Source organism: Lonchura striata, chromosome 3 (assembly GCF_046129695.1).
Source record: "Lonchura striata isolate bLonStr1 chromosome 3, bLonStr1.mat, whole genome shotgun sequence".
Lineage (NCBI taxonomy): Eukaryota > Metazoa > Chordata > Aves > Passeriformes > Estrildidae > Lonchura > Lonchura striata.
The window spans coordinates 48,025,330-48,048,540 of record NC_134605.1 but is presented as its reverse complement, the minus strand read 5'-3'; the positions used below and the strand labels follow the sequence as shown (position 1 = coordinate 48,048,540).

The 23,211-nt window shown below is 37.9% G+C and overlaps 1 protein-coding gene across 2 annotated transcripts in view; it reads left to right on the top strand.

Moving 5' to 3' along the window:
- Nucleotides 1-23,211, top strand: part of UST (uronyl 2-sulfotransferase) — a 149,107-nt gene that overhangs the window by 74,877 nt on the left and 51,019 nt on the right. Inside the window, exons 4-6 of one of the 2 annotated variants that reach the window (XM_021527031.3) lie at nucleotides 3,438-3,517; nucleotides 15,507-15,587; nucleotides 18,847-19,000. In XM_021527031.3, coding sequence (XP_021382706.1) covers nucleotides 3,438-3,517; nucleotides 15,507-15,587; nucleotides 18,847-19,000 — 315 coding nt within the window. The remainder of the gene's footprint in view (nucleotides 1-3,437; nucleotides 3,518-15,506; nucleotides 15,588-18,846; nucleotides 19,001-23,211) is intronic. The other variant, XM_021527033.3, reaches the window with a different exon arrangement.

Genomic DNA, 23,211 nt, shown 5'->3' with positions numbered 1-23,211 from the left:
TTAAAAAAAGAAAATAGTAACATTTTGGCTGTTGTTTTTGTGGGATTGTTATCTGATTATTTCCTTTTGTTCCCAGTAGAATTTACTTAGTGCAAACCTCAAAGTGGGGATTCTCTGAGTGGTTAGCACAGGGACTGGACTAGCCATCTCCAGCAGAGAGAAAGGTGTCCTGTCTCAAAGGCCAGAGTTGAGTTTTTGTGCAGGAACAAGGCTGTGGCTAGGGAAAATCCATCCCCATCCATCTCCAGCCCTCCTGGAGTCACTCCACGGTGCCATCTGCTGGAGCATTTGCAATGCAGCAGCACTTTGCAAGTTAATTGAAATTAACTTGCAAATTTGGGGTTTTTAAAATTAGTTAAGTTTTTATTAGTATTTTTTTTAATTATTATTTTTAAACATTTCAAATTAGTATATTTTTCAGTAATGTTTCACTGAAGCTGCCTAATTCCTTCAGGAGAGCTCTGGGCAGCAGTGAGAGAATAGTTCCTTATGGGCCGTAATCCTAGGAGGTACATGTGCCTTTTGTATTTCTCCAAATATTTCTACAGAGTCTCCCTCCAACCATAGATGTGTTCTGACTTACCTCTTCCCTAACAGGTTTGCCAGGGCTGCTTATCTTCTGCTGCTTGTATCTTTTTATTTCTTTTCGAATTTAGGGTGATATGACCATCTGTACTTGTGTGTCATTCTCCTTCATCACTGATTTCATCCAAAAGCACTTGTTTTCTTCAGCCCTCATTCTCTTCTCACTGTAGCTCTCTGTGGGTCCACTACATCTTATTTTCTTTCTTTCTTGTTTTATCTTACATAAACAAACATACAAACAAAAAAAAAATCTAACAACTAGAAACAACCAACCAAACTTATTCTACTGAGAGACACTGGAGATTTTTCTTTTTGTTGTTGGTTTTTTTGTTTGTTTGTTTGGGGTTTTTTTTGGTTGTTTTTTTTTTTTTCTTTTATTAGCATAGTCTTAGAAGATGGGCAAGATCAATATGTTTTTCTGAGCAATACATTTGAGTTGTTAGCCTGAAAACAGTTCAGGACAGCATGATGAGAGAGGGAGAGGCCCATGGGAAAGACGGCCACAATTTCCATGTGGCCATGAGCCATTACAGTTACTTATTTTTCCCTCCTGACATCTGTGTGTTGTTTCAGTTAAGCCTTACTTACCCTTTTGGCAGGGTTTTTAGAAGAATGGATTTTGCTTGTTTGTTCTTATGCACATTGTAGCTTCATCCACATCTGCTTACAAGTCCAGTTGATCATTAAGTGTCTAAATATGAAGGTACTCTAAGTCAAAACAAAATTCTGTTTCTGCTTTGGAGCAAGCTGTTGTCGTAGCTCAAGAGACTGAATTTGGTAGCAAGACATAAAAAAAACCCCAGGAGCCAGACGCTGTCCCGCACTGTGAGCATCTTTCCAGCTTCCCTTTGCTCCTGAGGCTGAAATGCCTTCAGAGCACGAAGCAACAATACTCAGTTCATTTGTGCTAAATATTGCAAAGCTTCCTAGGCTTTCTAATTCTGATCCGGACAAGCTTTGCTTTTCAGGTTTATGAATTTCTTACCCAATGCATTTATAATGTACTGAAGAAGCTGTGCAAAGTCCAGCTTATGCTTGAATCAAGCAGTCCAGACTCCATATATGAATAGCTAAGGAAGGGATGCTATTCCCTTCCTGACTATTTCTTTAAATTCCTTGTGTTATTTTTTTTTATTGCACACGTTCTCTCCATATTTTCTTGTTTCCCTTTTCCCTTTATATTGTCTTTCTTTTGGTGATCTTGTTTTACATTCCATTTCTTTGGGTTTTCAGCCTTTTTTAGATGTAAAATACCTTGCTATACTTTCTCAAATCTAATATGTTGTTATGTATAAGGTCTGTACCTAATATACCTTGGTGTACTCAAACTAGTTAGACAGAAAAAAGTCCATCCTGAGCAGATGGACAAGCTGAACTGTTTGCTTCAGTAGCCATCATACATGTATGTGTCTAGAATTGTTGAAGACAGAGGGAAAGAAGAGAAAATTGGTAAGTGTGTGCACTTTCTGGCTGTAGTTTATGTTGGCTGAAGGAAGAAGTCAGGGTATGTGTACTGGGAAAAAGTGGAGGATGCAAGATGGATAAGAAGCAGTAAGATGTGACACAAATTATAAAAATCATGGCTAAATATCAGTCTATTGAAACTGGGCATTAGAAGGGGAAAAAATGTGGCAACCGCTGTCTCTTAAATGTGGTTTGGTATTTGCTATGGTATGGGCAGAATTTTTTACCATGCTCTTTTTGTTGCTAGTAACTCCACACATGCCAGTTACTTTATTTTGACCACAAAACAGGCTGGACTACAGGTTTTGCTTATTTTATCTATGTCAACTATAGCATTCAAGTTTTAGGAAATACATTTTTATTACATTTTATTTGATTACTGTGTCGTCACATCGATTAATATGATTTAAATCAGAACATGTAGTTCATAGACTTACCTTTTTTTTTTTTTCCAGTGTATGAATTGCTTTCTACTACCCAGTTTGTAAAATCAAGAAACCTGTCATTTCAAGTGTATTTGTGTTCGGTTCCATAGCATAGCCTGCATTTGAGCATAGAACAGAAAATTGGAAAATAAATCTTAGGAAATTATTAAAAAGGAAGTAAAATTAACTGAAACATTGAATTTCTAGCATGATACTTCATTAGACACTTCCAGTTTCCTGTAAATCATAGCTAGAGCTCAGCTTACATAAAATATATGGTCATATCTATTGTGCTGTTTACATTTTTCTATCTTAATGGTATGAAAACTCAAACTATTTAGTTATTTTTTTAAAAAATTAACATTATGTGAATGGCCCTGAACTAGAATTTAGCATCATCTTTCTAAAAGTGCCCATTTAGTTTATACTCCTCATTTATGGTAATAGGAAAAGGAATTGCAAGTTCTGATTTCTAGATTTAAGCAAGCAAATCAGTTGGTGTCTTGACTGTGTTGACAGTGTTTATTGTTACACAAAAATGACCATTGGTTCAGCTCCCGCTTTCTGTTACAGTTTTAGACATTATGCATTTTTGGCAGTGGGGTGAAAAGATCTAGTATCTTCAGAAGGTACCTGCCATTTGGAAGGCTCTTGCAGATTTAGAAAGAGTTTAGATTTTTCCTTTAGTTTATGTCTTTCTTTAAACCCACTTCTGAAAGCATTTTGGAAGTACATAAGCTCCATGGTAGCAAAAAGGTTGAACTGCAGACACCATTCTTGGTTAGACATAAAATATTCATCATGCTATCTTGATGACAGTGTTTCGGAGGGATAGTGGGGAAGGAGGTCCTGAGTAATTCCAGGCTTGAAAATTATATCATCATCTGCAATTTAAAGTTTTATATTTGTCTCAAATTGTGCATTGGTGTAATGTGGAAAATTTGATTTGTTAATTCTTTTTAGATGGAATTGATTAAAAACATAAGCACTGCTGAGCAGCCCTATTTATTCACTAGACATGTTCATTTCCTCAACTTTTCAAGGTAAGGCATTTTTTTGGTCAAAAATATTTTGAATTTATTTCTATTTATTGTAATACATAAAACTTTTTCTCTTTTACTCATAAACAATACAATGCCCTTTTTTTCCCTTCCTTCTGGCACTAGAATTCGCATTCCAAAGTTGTTGGTTTTTTCCCCCCCACACTCACTTTTCTGTAGAATAATTATGCACATGTTTGTGAAAAGCCAGGATACTATTATATGCTTTTACCTCTTGAAATGATTGTGATTTACAGTGTTTCCAGTCAACATGCAAGATATGGTAGGTCTTTAAAATGAGGACTTGTGTTTTAAAAGTGACAGAACACTTCTGTTAGCATTTCATCTGTGTATAGGCAGACACTAAAAGGAGATTCAAGACTGCACTGAGTTCATTAATTTTGTGCCTGGAATGACTCTTCACCAATATAACCAATTTAATTTTGTTCTGACAAAATAGTCCCCATTCCACAGGCTATGGAAGTATTTTTAAACCATGCAAACAGATTACATTCTGTATCATGGGAGTGCTGTTTTTTCTGGCAGATATTTTAAAAGTATGCAGCAAGACTCTAGGGACTTTTATAGCACAGAATGTGAAGAAAATTGAATTTGGATGAAACTTCTAAAGAATTTTTGGAAGGACTTGAATGAGTAATGCCAGTTAGCATTTAGCCAGGATGCAGAGGTTAAAGCTGACTGCAAATGGTTATTGCCCAGGCTGTAAATTTAATCTGGAAATTATATTCAAGAATCATGTTATCTGTGCCACCAGATTGGATTCTTTGCATTTAGATTTTAAAAAATTCTGTAAAATTATGATCGTGCTGCAGATCTTTGCCAAAACTTGCCTAAATACACAGCATGGTACATTTTGTTTGCATGGTAATGTGAGTGCATGGTTTCAGGCTTCTGTAGACAATGTAGTAAGAAATTATAAAACGGGGGCAGGGTGTGTTTATTTCTTTTTCTTGGAGAAGAAAATATTTTGAGCAATTGGAAATTCACTTGATATAGAACTTAACTATGGCCATGATTTTTTATATGGAAACAAGAGGAGTTAAAATTTTGATCTTCTGTGTTCTCTCTTCTGATTCCTTGAGAGTTCCATTTGTATTAGCATTAAAAAATAAAAATCATTATGACTTTAACATTTTTGGTAAATTATCTTTTTTTGTCTTCCAAACTGGTAAATCAGAAGAGTAGCCTCATGTGAGGGTCAAAGGGATGTTTCCTAATTAAACTGATTTTACAGAGATGGCACTCAACATTAGGTATGAGAGAAAAAGATCAACAGTCTTGACCTCTTGCTCCTCCCTGTGGATTCCATTTTCTGTACCTATGGTACATCCTTTCCACTAAGGTATCATGTTTCTTCTGTAGTGTATACATTATGTATATACAATGTAGTTACCTTACTGTACAAATCTGTGAAAATACAGAACAGTTACATAAGAGGTATAGAATTATTTGTGTCTTCTCTTTTGGCTCTTCGTTGCAAACCTGAAAACATACCTTTTGTTTTAGTGAGAGTATCCTTGGCTTAACTAGTAGGTGTCAAATAGTGAAAAGGCTGATGAATCTTCTAGATCAGACAGCATTGAATTGCAGCAACATTGCATCGTAGTGTTCAGCATTTCTTTGTGCTTTTTGATAAATTAAACATTTTTTGTTTCAAAATTTATTAGCAGTGTTATACTTAACAGTGAAGTAGCATGTTTTATATTTTCTTGATTATTTAATTCTAGGGTTTTTTAAATTTAATTCTGGGATTTCCATTAGGAAATTGTCAAATATTGCATTTACAGAAATTTCAGGATGTGATTAAAATACACATTATAAACATTATAATATTATGAAAGTGTTCTAGTTTTGCTTGATTTCTTTAAGCAATTTATTTTTACCTTCTTATCTGCAGTGGTTGACTGGACACAGATTGCCTGTGCTTTAGTGTTTTCAAGATGTGTAGCGTTTGCATTAAGCCATTTAGAGCATATCACCAAGGTACCAGAGGAGGAGAGAAAATGTAAGCAGAGCCATGAAAAATGTGAATCTGATTTGCTTTGGCTTAAAATAGAGATGTAAAGTCATTTGGGGTGGAAAAGATCCTTAAGATCATCAAGTCCAGCTGTTAACACAGCACTGCCACATCTGCCACTAAACCATGTCCCTGAGTGCCACAGCTACACGTCTTTTAAACACCTCTGGGGATGTGGACACAATCACTCTCCTAGACAGCCTGTTCCAATACCTGACAACCTTTTCCATGAAAAAAAAAATTTCTGAACATGCAATCTAAACCTCCCTGGTGCAACTTGAGGCTGTTTCCCTCTGCCTGGTCATTTGTTACTTGGCAGTAGTAACCAACCCCCACCTGGCTACAAACCTCCTTTCAGATGGTTGTAGAGAGCAGTAAGATTTTCCATGAACCTCCTTTTCTCCAGGCTAAAGAACCCCAGCTCTCTCAGCCACATGGCTTATTGCCTAGACCCTTCACCAGCTCTGTTGTCCTTCACTGGACGCACTCCAGCACCTCGGTGTCCTTCTTGTAGTGAGGGACCCAAAACTGAACTGAGGTGTGGCCTCACCTGTGCCGAATAGAGAGGAGGGTCACAGTGCCTGTCTAGCTGGCCACACTATTGCTGATACAGGCCAGGATGTTACTGGCCTTGGCCACCTGGGCACACACTGGCTCATGTTTGGCAGCTGTTGACGAGCAGCCCCAGGTCCTTTTCTACCAAGCAGCTTTCCAGCCACTCTGCCCCCAGCCTGTAGTGCTGCTTGGGGGTGTTCTGGCACAAGTGCAGGACCCAGCAACAGGCTTTGCTGAACCTTATACATTTGCCCATTAATCCAGCCTGCCCAGAGCCCTCTGCAGAGCCTTCCTACCTTTCCGCAGATCAACTCTCCTGCTAACTTGGTGTTGTCTGAGGGTGCACTTGATCCCCTCATCCAGATCATTATTAAAGCTGTTAAACAGAACTGGCCCCATACTGAGCCCTGGGTATCAAACTCTGCACCCATCCAAGCCATGAGCAGCCAGTTTGTCTGGGAGAATGCTGGAGGAAACTGTCACAGGCTTTAGACAACATCCACAGCCTTGCCCTCATCCACTGAGCAGCTCATCTTGTCGAAGGAGTAGGTTGAGTTGGCTGAGTGGGACCTGCCTTTCACAAACCCAAGGTGGCTGGGGCTGGTGCCCTGGTTGTTGTGTGTGTGCCCTGTGATGGCACACGGGGTCATGTGTTCTACAGCCTTCCCTGGCCCCAGTGTCAAGCCGGCTGACAGGCCTGTGCTTCCCTGGAGTCTCCTTCCAGCCCTTCTTGTAGGCGGGCCTCACGTTTGCTAACTTCCAATAACAGGGACCTCCCCCTTAGCCAGTACTTACAGTTGGTAAGTGATGGAAGGAGGCTCCCTGAGCATTTCTGCCATCTCCTTCTGTACCCATGGGTGGAACCCCTCTGGCCCAATAGACCTGTGTGTAGCTAACTGGTGTAGCTGCTCACTGACCATTTCCTCTTGAATTAAGGGGACTTCTTTCTGCTCCCTGTCTCTGTCTTCCAACTTGGGGCAGGGTACCCCAAAAACAACTAATCTTTTATTAAAGCCTGAGGCAAAGAAGGCATTAAACACCTTAGCCTTTTCCTCATCCTTTTTGGAGCTTCTCAGTTTCCCAAACAGTAGTACAAAACAATAAACTTGTTGGGTTTTTTTAACATTGCTGATGTGAATAACAGCAGTGACAAATCAGTCGTATTTTCTGCCTTTGTGCCCTGTACCTGCTTATAAACCTGTCAGCACTTAAAGCTCTCTGATTATTCAGAAAAGTATTTACTTATGATTGTTTCCAAGTGAAAACAAAAAAAAGGCTATATCTTCTTTCCAGAATAAATCTCCAGTGGAAGTGAGCTAAGCCTTCAGTGGTGAGTTTGAGTACATGCATGTTTCTGAAGCACCATTAGTTTTGCTGAACAAAGTTCTAAAACCTTGAAAATCTCATCCTGGCCTGAATGCTTGCCAAGGCCATTTCCCCCTCATTCTTGAACAGTTTTTTAAGAGCGCCTGTAGGTTCAGCCTAGTAAATTAATCCCCCTTTACTGCACCTTCATCTTTTGATTTAGTACTATCTTTTCTCAATCCAAAGTAGTACAAAGAAGGCAGACAGAAAGATAGATATTAAAAGGAGACATGAAAGCAAATCTTATGTGAATTTTTGCAGACATAACTCTACGTAGTTCCAGCTTCAAACAGAAGATAAAAAATTGTTGAACTGTCTTGTTCTTCTTTCATGTTAGTGAATTTCTACATAGCCCTTGTCACAGAGAAAGCTTTTATTCAAAGTGTTTTGCAGCTTCTGTTCCCAGTCTATCCAATGCAGTGATGGTTAGCTTTAGGAGATAACCCCATGCTTCTGGAGGGTGGCTATTCCTTCCAGTCCATTTCAAGACTATTTCTGTTGTAGAAAGTGCTAGTTTGTGCTGGCTTTTTTTTTTTTTTTTTTTTTTTTTTGGATTTTCATTCTCTTTTTCTAATTTGAAGTTTATATACTAATGTTTCTGGGAAAAACATCTGAAGTGTTAATCAGAAGCAAATATTCAATAATGTCTCTAAGCAGGTAAAGATTTATATGTTGATGTATTTGCTGAGATTCCAGGCATTGCTGGTAGATCAGGCAGTCCGGTGTTGGAGTGCAGAAGCTTTGAAGAAGCAGAATAACCTGAAGAGAGATAAAAAGCTATTTCAGAATAGCTGCAATTTGTTCACTGTGCATTACCATAAGTGCCTGCTGTCATCTACTTAGTCCAAGAAAAAATTAATCAGGAAGAAGCTTCAAATTTGTGGAAAAGCCCCCCTTGATTTCTCAGTAATCTGCCGAATTAACTGTAACAGTCACTGGGCAGTGAATCAAGACACTTGGGTGAGTGCTCCAAGTGTCACAGATTTCAGAGAAGTGGGAAGAACGTTTGCAGGAATGCAGAGGCGAGTGGCAAGGCCATGGTTTTGGGTAAGGGTGAGTCAGAGATGTGGAGAATTGCACAATATCTGTTTTGGCCACAGGAAAAGAAGCATGTCTCTCTCCAACATCAAACTGTTATCTTCCAGGCATGCACTTACATACCCCAGTTCGGGCAGAGCAGGGAGCTTCCTGTCTTGGGGTGAGTGGTGCAGGTCACTGTAAAAATCTAATGACATGCCTCTCTCAGTGACTGGTGAGTTTTGCCTGTTTGAAGACTAGCTGATCAGGGCAGGGTTAAGTCAGAGAAGGGTGAAGCATTAATACAACCACCTAGAAAGTGAAACACGCTTTTTTACATCTCACTGGAGCAGAGAATTCTTTACTTTCTGCAGTAGCTATAGGCCACTGAGGAATTAATTCCTTTAAAATTTCCTATAATGTGCTAAGAAGATGCAGAGATAAAGCACTAATTCTACTTAATTTTACAACTTAATTAGCCCTTATAATTCAGTTCAGTATATCTTACTTGTTTAGTCAGGATGAATTATCACCCAGCACTGCTGTGTCAGGAGCCATCCTTTCTGTGCTGTCAGGTTGGTGCCCCCTTATTCCTTTCAGCTGCAGTTTTTAATATCTTAAGTGTGTATTTAACATATGTGCATTGCTTGAGGGAGGGGACAATACTTCACTTTTGGCATGAGTTTCTAAAGAAATGAGAGCCATGCAGCAGTTTCAGGTGTTCTGCCTCTCCTTCTATCCTCTCTCTCCTGAATTGCTAAATAATTTCTGAACATGTTGGCCACTTTGAAACCACATGGAGTAGGTCACTAGACTTCTGAGACAGCCACACTGCAGATACATCTGCTGAAGTGAAAGCCATGCAAAAGAGAGCTGGTGGACTTCTGCTAGGCCACAGCCAGCAGGCACCTCCTGTGCCCTGCTTGGATGCCAGCCCCTGCTCTGTTGTGTCCTTGCTCAATGTGAGAGGTGTGGGGAGACAGGTTTAGGAGAGGAGAGAAAGGTCTGTTGGGTCTTCTGCTTGGGAAGGAGCTTGCCTTTAGTCCCTAGAATCAACATAAGAAATATTTCCAGTTTTCTGCTTTTCATTAGCAGAGTTCATGTGTAAAGTTCTTGTTTTTCTTGAAACAAGCCTTTTTTTGGTAGACAGTCTGTATCAGCATTGCTGATTTTTTGTTTGTTACTTTTTTTCACAGATAAAATGGCCAACACCAACTAATAAAAATGAATAAATTGAGCTGCTTTAGTGGCAGACAGTGTCACATGCAGCAGTGATGATCAGGTTGGCAGTTTTCCTTCAACTCTGACCTGCTGGATAGCAATAAATCACATGCTATGTGAAGGCAGGGATGAACAGAGAAAATTGGTCTGGATATGCCCAAAAGGAAACTTGATTTCTGAATGCTGCTGAGCTTTTTTTGTTAGCTGTTGGTTCTATGTTTTTTCTCATGCAGAAGCAGCTCTAAAAATTGTGGTTTAACACAGCACTTCGATGTTACACCATTCCCTTATTCTTGCAAAATGTATCTATAGCTAACAAACAAAAAGGAGGTAAATCTGGATTAATTAACTTTGTCATGTGAATAAGCTTCGTGTCTGAAAGCTGAAACACACTGTGCTGGCAGCTTGTGTTTGGAAGCCTTGCATGTTAGTTTGTTGATAATTTGGAAGAGCTGGATGATACATTTACAATCTTTTCTTGGCAAATAAACATATTGCTTTGCAATGACTTAACCTATGTATGTATATCTTTGGTCCATTGATTTGGAAATAGAATTTCACTTTTTTTATAGACTGACTGGAGGTCAGTAAAACCAGAGTGATTCTGTGATGCTGTTTTCATTGTCTTAGAGTCGTGCAATTTTTGTCACAACACCCAGATTTTTTAGTAATTTGAGGATTATTGTTTCTTTTTTTCTGTAGAACAAGTAATGCCACACAGTGTGTTCATGTTTTATGGAACATGTCTATTATGTCTGTTAACCATGCTGCACTAGCATTTGAAAAGAGTGTGTTGGGCAAATGCATGGAGCTGGCATAGCAAGATGCTAAATGTCCAGGACCCTTTGAATGCAAACTCAGGTATACTTCGTACAAAGAGCAAAGTAGTTGGGTCAGCTTGCACTGACTATACAGTTCAGCTGTGGGAGGGATTAGGTTCTTTGAATGCCTCCTTGAAACAATGATTGCAGCCCAAGATTATCTATTAAACTAATTTTGTGTTGTGGGATTTTCTTCTCCTTTTGAAAAAAATTACGCACTTAGGGAAATGTCATTAATAATATGGTAGCAAAAAACAAAATTACTCTCTGGGTAAGCTGTTAAAAGTAGGGAAATGTCAGCTAAACTCATGTGCATGGCCTTAACACTGTGTCTTTATGTGTGTTCATTATAATCTGTACTTTTTGCTAACACATCATGAAATACTTTCTACCATCATGGGAGGTCTGCCTTGTAAAGTACACATTTCATGAATGGCCACATGGTGCTGTAATCCCTCCTACATATTTTTTTCCTTTTTTATACTACCTTTTTTTAATTATGTGAGTGTGTAATGATGCTTTTTAACTGTGACTTGATGGAAGGCTAAACACAAATCTAATGTGCTGTTTGACCTTTATGTGATCTAAGCAGAGTTTTTTTGGTGTTTATTTTTTTAAAAGGCATTGCTTTCTGGTGAGTTTTTCCACACATTTTAAGATCATTTAGTTTAGATTTTATTCCCTGAGTTTTCCTGTGCTCTTTGCATAATGGAATTTTTATCTTTTGTTGAGCTAATAACATGATATTCTCAGAATAGAGATTGTTGCTTGAAATCTAGTTACTGATGGTGAGGCCAGGCATAACTCCATAATTATCCAGTTTTTACTGTTGTTCAGCTTCCATGCTCACAATCACTTCAGATTACCAATTTGAGAGTAACTTGATTTAAGAAGGATGATTATTAGTCCAGAGGGATCCAAAAGAGAATAAGAAGAATAAGAAATTTTAAAAATTTACCTAAAATCACAGGAAAAGAAAAGCAATTAGAGAAGACAGGGAAAGGGGGGACTGTTATAACACTATGCAGTTCTTAATGAATAATGATAACACAAGTGGTGGACTGGAATTGTATCGAGTCCTAGATCAGACATTTAGGAAAAGGTTAGAACAACAAGGACAGCAAAGCAAATACAGACTAGATTGTACTTCAGGATTTTGAAGGTGGCAGTGGCAGTTGCATAGCTGATCTTGCCTTCAGACAAAAAGATTGACAGTGACAGTTCTGAGTAATTTTGAAGCTTTTTTATCCTTGATAAATAAGTTTAAACCTGAAACTTGCATCTTTCAGGAAGGAAATGTAAGTCTTGATTCTAAATCACCAGTACCAGAGAATCTGCTGCACTTGATAAATTCTTTCAATAGAGAATTGTTCTCCCAGACAGTAAATTATGAGTTATTTTCATTCCTAATTTTTCAGAGAAATCCAATTGACTCCTTTTCCTTAGATCTCAAGAGGGCATTTGTCCACTATGTAAAGACTCGTCAAATTTTTCACCGGTGTACTTTCATGTATAATTTCTTACACACTGTCATGCAGTCAACTCTCAGCCTTCTCTGTGTTTTTTCCTTCTCATTCTTTTTGCAAGCTGGAGGCTTTAATTTTTTTTTCATCATTTTTGTGATGCTGCACTGTACTTTGTTCATGTTTTTCTGAAATTGGACTCTGTGAATGGTCACATGAGTGCTGTGTCAGGCCTTTGCTCCTCTTTCCTCCTGCTTCTCAGAAAAAGGGAAACTAGGATTATTATTCTGAACTGTAAGGTTTCCCACACTGCTGATAATATGTGGAAGTATGCATGTCCTTGCCAGAACTACTCCTTCTCTGTGAAAATGCTCTGCTTCAGGTTCTAGATGCTTTGGGTTTCATTTGCTATACTACATCCAAAATGCTTCCTTATGTCTTTCTTGCCTGGTAGCTCAAGCGGCTCTTTATCAACAAACCACTCCCTTCATTATTCCCTCTTTTTGCAGCTTTGTTTTCTGGAAATATTACCACTTTGCACATAGCTTCTAATCACAGATAATCACATTAAACTGTGTAGGTTCATAGCCTCAAGCAAAGTGATGTCTACATTCCCTCTCTGACGACAGATTTTCGTATCTGCGACAGGGCAGCCATGTTATAATTTCCACTTACATTGATTTTTATATTTTGTAGATTGTACACATGATATATACTGCTGAGTTACAATGGTTTATTTTTTTGTTACACACAGTTCACTGTATTTCAGTTCCCGTGTGGACATTCCTAACATTGACTTGCTCTCTGCAACAGCCATTTCCACACGATGGCTGGAGTCTCCCATACTCTCTTTGATAAATGTATTCATACAGAAAGTTGAATATGCAATGCTGAGTACATTGCAGCATCCTTTGCATAATAACCTTCCTAAGAAGTTGAGCCCTAAGATTTTATGCTAATGTAACTACTTCAGCCAAATCTGTGGTCTCATTCAATTTTGAAAATACATCTTTTCTATCTATCATGTTTGTTGATTTAATATTTTCCAAAGAGCTGTATCAGCTATTCTACTACTTGCAGGAAATTTATTGTAATACTTTGTAATTACTTTTCCTATTCTTCTACATAATGCACAACATTTGCATCTCTGAATTACAGTGAAACATTAATCAGAGTCCAGAGAGATCCTGAGCCAGACCTTTGGAAGAAAGTCTTAAATACAGAGTATCTGGAATTAGGTGATTTTAATTAATGCAGAGTTTAGCTGCTGTTAGTCTTTTATGGAGAGTTAGTTTTTACTCTCTTACTTGATTCTAGCTGTAACTTTGCATTACATAAATGAAAACATAATTAGTATTTCCTTTACTTGGGACCTGTGCAGAATACTTATCCATGTTGGTGCTGTTCATTGTGAATTTATATATTAAACTTCTTTGATATCCTCAGGAGAATGAAAAGTATAGAGTAGAAAAAAGACCTTAATTGTTTAGCACACATAAATGACTGACAAAATACAGCCTAAAATATTCTGGTAGATTTACAGGATAGAGAAATATAAGGCTTTTAGCCATTCAGTGGTCTGGGGCAGCTTACTAAACAATTCCTAGAGGACTTGGTTGTAATTTTACTGTGATGTGACCCAGACACATCATTTCAGAAACTGAAATTTCTACTATTGAAATCTCAGGTCCAGAAAGGGTGATTGATGAGGAGTGTGCACTGTTTTACTGTTAACCTTGAACCACTGGGCATTTTGTATCCCTGCACATACCTCTTATTGAAGGGCACGTCAATCAAAGATAAAGTTTTGAAATGAAAATGCTTATTTCATAGCGTCATAGGTCTGTTAAGGTTGGAAACGACTGCTAAGGTCATCAAGTCTGACTGTTAGCCTACACTGCCAGTCCACCACTAAACCATGTCTCTAAGTGCTGCATCTACATGTTTTTTGAATGCTTCCAGGGATGATAATTATATCACCTCTCTGCCATACTTGTTTTGTGTCTAGGATAAACTAGAGAGAGATAACAAAAAAGCAGACTGGCATAACTTTTAGTTCAGTTTGCTGGGGAGAGGCAGCCTAGTTAGTACTCTGCAAGAAAGGAAAAAGACCTCATGAAGCCAAAGTTTTTAACTGAAGTCTGCTCTATATAGTCCTTGTACCAGTTCAGCTATGCCAGTACTACTAAGACTGAAATAACCATGTAGGTGACATAGGTGCATCAGTAGTGGAATGCCCTTTATTAACGCCCCCAATTCTAAAGAAAAGGTTAAAAACATGACCACAGCATGAGGGTGAAGGCTGCAAGAGAAGCACTTACAGGCAAGAGCAGGAATTTAAACAAACTCTTGATTATGGAGGCTGGAAGTACCATGTACTCCCAGGCAGGCAGTACCTCAGCCTGTTCCTTTTTGCATCTCATCCTTGAGGAGGATCACTGGAGCATCCCAGAAGTGCCTGGTGCCTTGCGTGCAGGGGATTGCTTTGCCACAGGTTCATGCTGATGTAAGATGTTATAAAAACTAATAATTCAAAATAACTTTTTCAGAAGATAAATGTTGAGATAACTGCATCTTATGTAAATCCTAAAAAGGTGAAAGTTCTATCTTAGTGCTTTTATGTGACCTCCCTGTGAAGCTGTGCTGCAGGGCAGGTAATAGGGCTCTAACATAACTGATGAGTAAACATGGCTGGGCAGTTGTACTCTCAGTGTGTGATTCTCAGTTGTATGGCACTGGAAAAGGAAATTGTACTGCCTTTATAAGAAGGACACAATATGCCTGTTCCTATTAATATTATGCCTGTTCCTATTAATATGGCTGTTAATTCTTGTTTTCTTCCATTATATTGAATTTCTAGCAACCACCCTTTTTGTTTAAGGGGAAACAGTGTATGCTAAAAGAGTAAGAGGCAGACAAAGTTTTTACAGAGAACAGGTTGGGAGTCATCTTTTCCTTGAGGAGTTGTGCTTTGCCTGCAAGGATGAAGAAACCATCTTCTGCTTTTGTGAAGTTTTATACTAAATGCAAAGCAGCAGCCTCCTGAAGTGAAATGAAAAATAATAGGAGCTAAGAGAGCCTCCATTTTAAAGTCAAGAAAATCACTTTGGCTGATTTTTTTTTCCCCCTAGCTTGCAAGAGGTTTGTAAATGGTTTTAAATGAAGAAACTCATCATGTAAATAGTAAAATTAGAATTCATCAGAAATGCGAAGGGGCAAGCTCACATACTTCTCAGGCTTTTTTAAAATTTATTTTGTTTTTATTAAAAAAGTCATAGGGGAATATATTATTGATGAAGATAAATATCATTGATGGAGCTTGCAAATGTTTTTTTTTTTATGAGGACTCCAAAAATATACCTTCAACAACAGATCACTTAAAACTAATGGGATGTACTAGTACATATAAAATAAATCAGGAGACATTAATTCCAGGAAGAATGTTGTGGGGGTTTCTGTATCCATGTGCAATGTTCTGGTGGAGTGATGGTATCCTGGCCCACTCTTCCCAGTTGTGCCGATGTGCTGCTGGAGATGAGAATATTTGTGCAACTTCATCATGCAGGATCCAGTCATGATCCCACTCAGAGAAGGTAAGTCTGCTACTCAGGCCTAGAAAATATGATCGTGTCCCATTTTGAATCTTTCAAAATAGGGGTTTGAGTGCAAATAAGGTGATGTCATGTATAATGAGAGCATATATCTATTTTTTTCCAAGAGCACTTTCATGTGGGTGTTGTTAATCTGAAAAGTTTCACTCGGGAGAGCATTTAATATGTTGTGATTGATAAGTATCTAAAAATATGTTCTGAACATACTTGAACAAGTGGAGCATTGATTTGCCCTTTTCTTCTTTAAACAGCTTAAGGTACTTGATTTTTTTTTTAACCATTAGGATTTTTTATGCTATATGAGTGCTGCTTAACTTCCATAAATGACTCTGAGTAGAGTTCATAGAAACAAATGGTTGGAATTTGAAATATTATAAACTGTGTTTTTTTAAAAAAATGCATATTTGAATAAGGACCAGAACAGACTTGATTTTTTTTTTTTTTTTCCTAATAATTCCTTGCTTGTTGCCTGGTGGAGCAACCTGCAGCTGGATGTATAGCAGCTGGTTACATTATGCAGAAAATCAGAAATTTGAGCTGTCCTGTGTTTGGGGAGGTGGGGAGCACACACAATCTGCATTTTGGAAATGGAAGTTCCTCTGTAGCATTTGTGAAAGAGTGACCTCCTGTCTCAGCTGTCCTCTTGGGATGATTGAGCTTGTGTGAGCCTCTTTTCTCAGGGCTTTTGGCCCTGAATTTTCTCATGTTCAGAAACATGACCTTACCAGCAAGAGGATGGGCTCTGGGAATATGGTTGGGGGTTATGGTCTGGGGTTGGTTATGCAATCTCACCCCTCCTTTTACTTCAGAAAAGACAATAAGTATTGAAAATTTCTATCAAGACAGCTCTTAGCTGTCTGACTTTCATTTTTCAGTCTTCTGATGAGTGATTTAGGTTTAACATCCTCTATGGAGCCTGGAGAAGGACATCTCTGCAGTCTTGCTTCTATAAATCTTGTGCTTTTTTGTCTTTATCTTAAGACAACTCGCTCCTGTCATCACTTCTTACTCCCTACTGCTTCCCCTTTTCTTTGCCCTCCTCCACTCACCTCTGTCTTTTGATTATTGTTATCTGCATCAAGTAGCAGGAAGATAATGTATTCAGTAATTTAGATCCAATCCGTTCTTTCCAGCAATTTCACTTGAAGAGTTTAGTTTTCAAAACTACCAGGCCAAAGCATCCACTCAAAGCTTTCTATTTGAGTAAATATTCTTGAAGCTTTATGCCCACATTGTCCTGTAGTATTTGCAGGAATGCTTTTTTTTTTTTTTTTTTTTTTTTTTTTTTTTTTTTTTTTTTTTTTTTTGAAATGTAGGTTTTATTTCTGTATAAAGGTATAGAGATAAAAAGCAGCAAAGATAAGCTTAGAGAAGAATCCAGGGTACTAAATTCAGAATATTTCACTTGCACATCCATGTCCAAACTGGGTTGTGCACTAATCAGGAAGCAAGGAGCATATGCCTTCTTTTTAATGAGATTGTTTTAAAATTTTATGCTGTCTGCAGTTTCAAATTATGGCAGTAATCCTGCAACACTAAGGTAAATGAGATTACTGATAGGCATAGTTACTCATGAGATAAGCCTTTGTAGGCTGTATTTAGGAGTCTGGGGAATTATGCAGGAGAAAAATCAGGTTTAAACTCTATGAGATTTTTTTCTTGTGTTTTACTAGAATTCGTAATTTTAAACAATTTTGCTGCCTCTTCAATATTTATGAGAAGCCCTGATCTTTTATTATACAAATTCAATTATTATACAAATTCAATTATTCATTGCCTCAAAAGATGAGGAGAAACTGAGAATTTTTTTTAATTTAAAGGATTTTTTCAGTTTTCTCTCTTTAATCTAGTATTTTACACTTTAGAAGAAATTGTATAAATTGTGACTCAGAAAATCATCAGGATAGTTTTTAAGTGCTTCAATATGGCTATGTTCTCAAGCTCCCAAAAATAAAGTATAAGCTAGTGCTTAAGTGAGAATTGTTCACTTAAACTGGGGAAACAGGAGAAAGAAGTATAATCGATGTTCTTAGATGAGGAAAATTCCAAGTTGAATTTATCCTGTGAACTTCTCAGTCCAGGAGGGTTTTATTTTATTCTTTGTCTCACAGAATTTCTAGTCCATAAGTCTGTTCCATGAATGTCCATTTTTAAATTTTGACCATGGAATAGTATAAGCAACTTGCCCTTTTTTTTCCAGTTAGTCTTGCCCTCCTGATGCTGTATGTTGATCTAAAATATGCAATCAGTATTTTAACATTCTGAAAATAAAGTATAGTCTCAAACATTCCCAAGCTTCTTTTTCTTCCTTTTCTCTTTTGGTATCCCAACTATTGACCTCAAGATGTTTGTCACTTGGCACCAGGAAGAGGCGTACAAGAGGGTAAATGCAAGGTGGTGAAGCTGCTCTGGTTTATATTCTCATCTCTAAGTTGCAGATATCTATACCACAGTTTGCTTATGAGCAAGCCTGGTCACAGCTTGTATTACCCTTTCCTTTTCCTTGGACTTGCATGTATTTGACATTGATACTTAATTTCTTTTTTGAAGCAAGAATTTTCATATTGATTTTCAAAAAAAAGTTCAATACATGGATAAGGTATTGCATAACCATGAAATAACCTCAAAACCAGCCAGTGGTGCAGACTGGGGATGAGGGGATGAGGTTCTGCACAAGTTCCAGCAAATAAAAATTTGGAAATCCCATTCATATCTATCAGTTCATCCAGAGAAAGCTTTTATAAAAAAGGTTTCAAAGTAAGCTGAGAATCCTTTGCACATTACTACATTACTGTACAGGCAAAGGTGATCCAAGGCTGCCTTAGAGCAGCTACTGTTGGGTGGTGCCTGTTCTAACATGACTGCCCAGATAAGAAGTGTGTTGAGAAGAAGAAATGCTCATTCTCTGATTCGTCTGCAGAAGGTTCTTAATCTGAAAACAGCAAGGAGAAGACTCAAGAAGCAAAACTGTTGATACAGTGTAAAAAATGGTTTTCAACTAAAATGTTTGTAGTACACATATAGCTTAATGTGATTCCATATTTACTGTTCATCCTAAAAAGATCTTACATGCGTTTACAAAGGCTTAGAAACTAGTTGTAAGATTCTCAGTTTCATTCCTCACCTTGTTAAAGGTCTGAATTTCTGTAGGAAGTAATTCAAAAGCATTCAGATGAGAGATAATAGATACATGTCTGTGTGGAAACTTGTGATGAGATTCACCCGTTTGTCTTCCCACCAGGTTTGGAGGAGACCAGCCCGTGTACATCAATATTATTAGAGATCCTGTCAACCGATTCCTATCCAATTATTTTTTTCGACGTTTCGGAGACTGGCGAGGAGAACAGAATCACATGATCCGTACCCCCAACATGAGGCAGGAGGAAAGATACCTGGTATGTTTAAATAAAAGGATTTGGTTACCAATTTCCCATCATTGCTATGTAGTGCTGTTATTCAAACTGGATGTGTGAAAGGTGGGAGACTGAGGCATCTTCCATCTTGTGTTTTTCCTCTGTCTTTTCTTGCCTGGTCCTTAGTTTGCTCAGCTTTACTGTGTAGAGTGTCGCCAATTAATTCAGTTCAATCTTGAATAAGCTGACTGCAAGTTCCAGATTTCCACCACTGAATTACGGTCCTTACACTGAGTTGGATTTGCACTGCGTAGTAATGTAATAATTCTGCCTATGTTTATCACTGTGAATGTTCAGACAGATTTTTAGGTTCAGACTATGTCTGTAACTCTTCAGCCTCAGAAGAAAATTGAGAAACAGAGCAATTCAGGGAGCTCTAATGTTCTTGCTGCTAAGTTACTTGTAATGTTCTTTACACCAGGCTTCTAATCTCACTCATCTCAAGTTCTTGATTTTGTTTTGTTGTTTTTTGTCTTTTTTTGGGTTAAGATAATGGGAATAATGCTGACTAAGCTATCCATAACAAATTTTAAATTTTTACAACTGCTGAACTGTCGTAACACCTGCCAGCTTTTGTTGCATACCAAGGTCCCATAGCAGTAGGTGTTGAATGAATGTTAAATGAGAAACTGAGAAGCTAGGGAGGTGGCTAGTTTGGTTTATATTGATCACTTTGCGTGTACACAGACATCTCTCAAAAAAGGCAAAATGGTGGAATTTCTTCTTGCTCTCTGTCTAATGGAGATCCAGTTGGATTGGACTCAGCCTTCAGGCATACTTGAACTGCAGAGAGCTCAGTGAAACAGCAGTGACAGAACAGCTTGATGGTCTGCTATGAGATGTTGCAGGCCAGACATAATGTCAAAACAAGATATGTCTGTGGCTTTTGGAGAAGAAAGAGAGGATGTTTTTCTGAGGTTTCAAAGAGGCAGTAGAGTACAAGATGTGTGATGAGCCATAGAAAACACAGCTCTGAACAACTGCCACACAACACCTTTCAGCCCTAGCTGAAGTTAGATGAATGCCAGGAGGGCTGGTTTTTTCCCATGTTATAAAGCTGTTTAAATTTCATTTGTCTTCTGGTTTTGCAGAGCCCTGTGAACAGACAAGCTTGTACATTATGCGTAATTGAAGGGGGAGGTATCAGTGTAACTGTCTAATAGCCTTAAATTTAATGACATGTCCTATACAGGCATAAACTGTGAAGGGTTTCTTATTTGCTATGTGCCTATAGATCCCAAAGAGGTCCCTCTGTCAGCTGAGTGGATCTTGACCTCCTGGTGTGCAAAGCTGGAAGGTTTTTCATGTTGTGTGTGCATGAACTTCTGCTTCATCATCTCTGAATGGGACAAGAGGGTTGAGGAAATTATTGATTGGTGGGGGTTTTTACTACGACTTTATAACACTACTACATTTTCTGTTTTGGAAATGTTAAAAGTGAGTGGTAGAGCCTGCACTTTACTTTGATCTTCTTCTCATTTGGAGTGCAATGATTGGCATCTCTTACAACTGACTCTGTAAAACCTGGTGTTATTTCAGTACTGACTGTGAAGTTTAAGACATGTTATAAATAGCCAATGAAATTTTACTTTAAGCAGAACTGAAACAAATAGATCGAATTAATATTGTCTTGGTTTAAAAGCTAATAGAAATTACCTTAAATTGTCATTGACATTGGTATGTTCGTTAAGAAGTTAATTATTTATATGTATATGCATTTTTAACACTTGATCTATCCAACCACATTGTATATTGCATACCTTCATTTTAATATTTTCCTCAGTGGTGCAAGAAAATCAGCTGGCACATTTCTTAAATTCAGGTATTGGGGATTTTGGAATCATAGCTTCAGAAATCTGCAAAATCAATTGTCAGATCTAGCTGTAAAGAAAGTAAGCAGCTGGTTTGATCTCTGAGCATGAGCCTTTAGCACAGGACTGATGGGTGGCCTCATTGCAGGTCTCATAACTTTTGCAGTTCTTCCCTAATATTCTTTAAAATGCAAAACTCACCATGAAACATTATTCTTTTTTTATAGGGGACTATTTAAGGATAAAATTAGATTTAGCATATTAAATATTTTCAACATTGATCACAATATTAAACGTAAGTTGTTTGGGATGAGGTGTGCCTGACCATGAGCATATACATGAAAGCAGGGGGAGGATATGAACTTTTAATTTTCTTCTCCCATCATGCCTCAGATCAACAGTCAGGAAAACACATAATTGCTAATTGATCCATGACAATTGCTGGAAGCTTTGTGTTGACAGCAGTTACAGACTTACAGAATGGACTGGAGAAGCTTTAAATATTATTTTTCTATTTGACCAGAAGAGATGTCTTTGCAGTCAAAAGATACATATCTGGAAACTTAGAGGCTAAGATGTTCTTGGCTTCCTATATCTTGGAAGGTGGTGTGGGCAACTGGGCACCTTTCCAGGCCATCTTGGCATCTTCATCAACAGTCGCCAACGCTGGCCATCTCCATTGAAAAGCTGAGGGCAGCATCCATGTTCCCTCAAACTGCAGTGTGAAGGTGTGGGAGCTCAGCTGCCCTAGAAAGCAGGCTCTTAAGGGTGGAAAAGCATTTAAAGATCAGGTTTTGTGTCTGATGAACTCCAGGTTGTGATGCCCTTGATGGAAGCATTCCCTCCCCTCAATTCTGATCCTTAAGAAAGAAAGAGTTGAGAAGAAACCAAAACTGTCTTGAAGTCTTGTAGTACTTTGCATGCTGGTTTGTTAATATGGAAAATCTGAACTGCTGATATTGCAAAGGTCAGAAACAGAGACAGAAATTTCTGCCATTCACTGATCATTGGAAATTTTCTCTGAATAGATCTTCAGGCTTTGACTTTGTTCCAGGATGCACAACCATTCATTCAGGAGTCAGATAAATTGTTCTAAGCATTTTGGTAAATGTCTGTGTTTACCAAAATTTAATTGAAAGTCAGGATAGGAAACAAGCCTCTTATTCATGAGTCAGATACAACAGAGGCAGCTGCTGTGATGTGAGACTTTTTACCCAGATCTGCCAGCTCTTTGCCCTGACTTGGCACTTTCACTGCTGGAGTGAATTATTGTTAGTCACCTGAGGAAATCACTTCCAAGCTTCCCCCAGAAAAATAGTGGTAGTATGGAGTATGACAGGTAATTAATGGTGAGCACCTTGAGTCAAGTCACAAGCACACTGATGTGACTGTCAGCCCTACATTATGGTCCTGTAAAATGAGATAAATGCACAAAAGTTAATTTAAATTCTTTGTAGTGAATGTTTCAGATCGAACTAGAGTTCTTAGAGTAAATCTGCTTCAGTAAGGCAAGCAAACCATTATGAGTGCAGTTATGAGTGCTGCAGGTATCAAGCAAAAAAAAAAAAAATATGCCTGAGATGCGATATAGTTCAGAGTTTGGAAGTGCAGAAGGTAGGAAGCACCCCTGATGAAGAGAAACTACTATTAATATTTTAAAGCTTTATATTAAAATTGTTCCTTCCAGGAGGCTTGTTTGTAATTATCTAGTATTTATTACAGCTTCGGTTTGAGACATCAAATATAAAAAAAGGCATCTTTTTTTTTTTTCATCTTTTCTTAATACTTGGTAAACCTTTGATCTGAGGCTACTAAGGCTAAATGAGAGTGTGAAGCAGCATGGGCTGTGTATTGTTGCCTGAATTGCAGGAAATCTGGTTACATGGGATTCTGATCTGTTAGGCTCATGAATACCATGAGCTCACTCCAGTAAAAGATTTCTGAGCTAATGTATCAGAAGTGAGAAGTTTTGTATTTAAAAAATCATTCTGTAAGATAAGAACTTGTCACCTTCCTATAGGATGTTTCAAATTTTCATTTTAATTAGCAGTTACATTTGCACGGCATCTCTGTATGGCTCTGCATAGTTTTTCAGCTTCATCTCTGAAAATAAATATGCTTCTCTCAGCAAAAATTAAAAATACCCGAACAATGTTCAGCCTCATTTATGTTAAAGATTACTAGTGCAAGTGATCCCATAAAGGAGCATCTGTCCTTTTGTCCTCTAAATGAAATGTTAAAATAATTGTTAAAAATGTATTAGGATTACTTTAAAGGAGAGAAGTAAAATTCAAGTGAAGGCAGGGAAATTTCACGTAAAATTTCTTATAATAAGGAAAAAACCATTCCTTTTGTAATGCCAGCTTTTATGGCTAAATACGT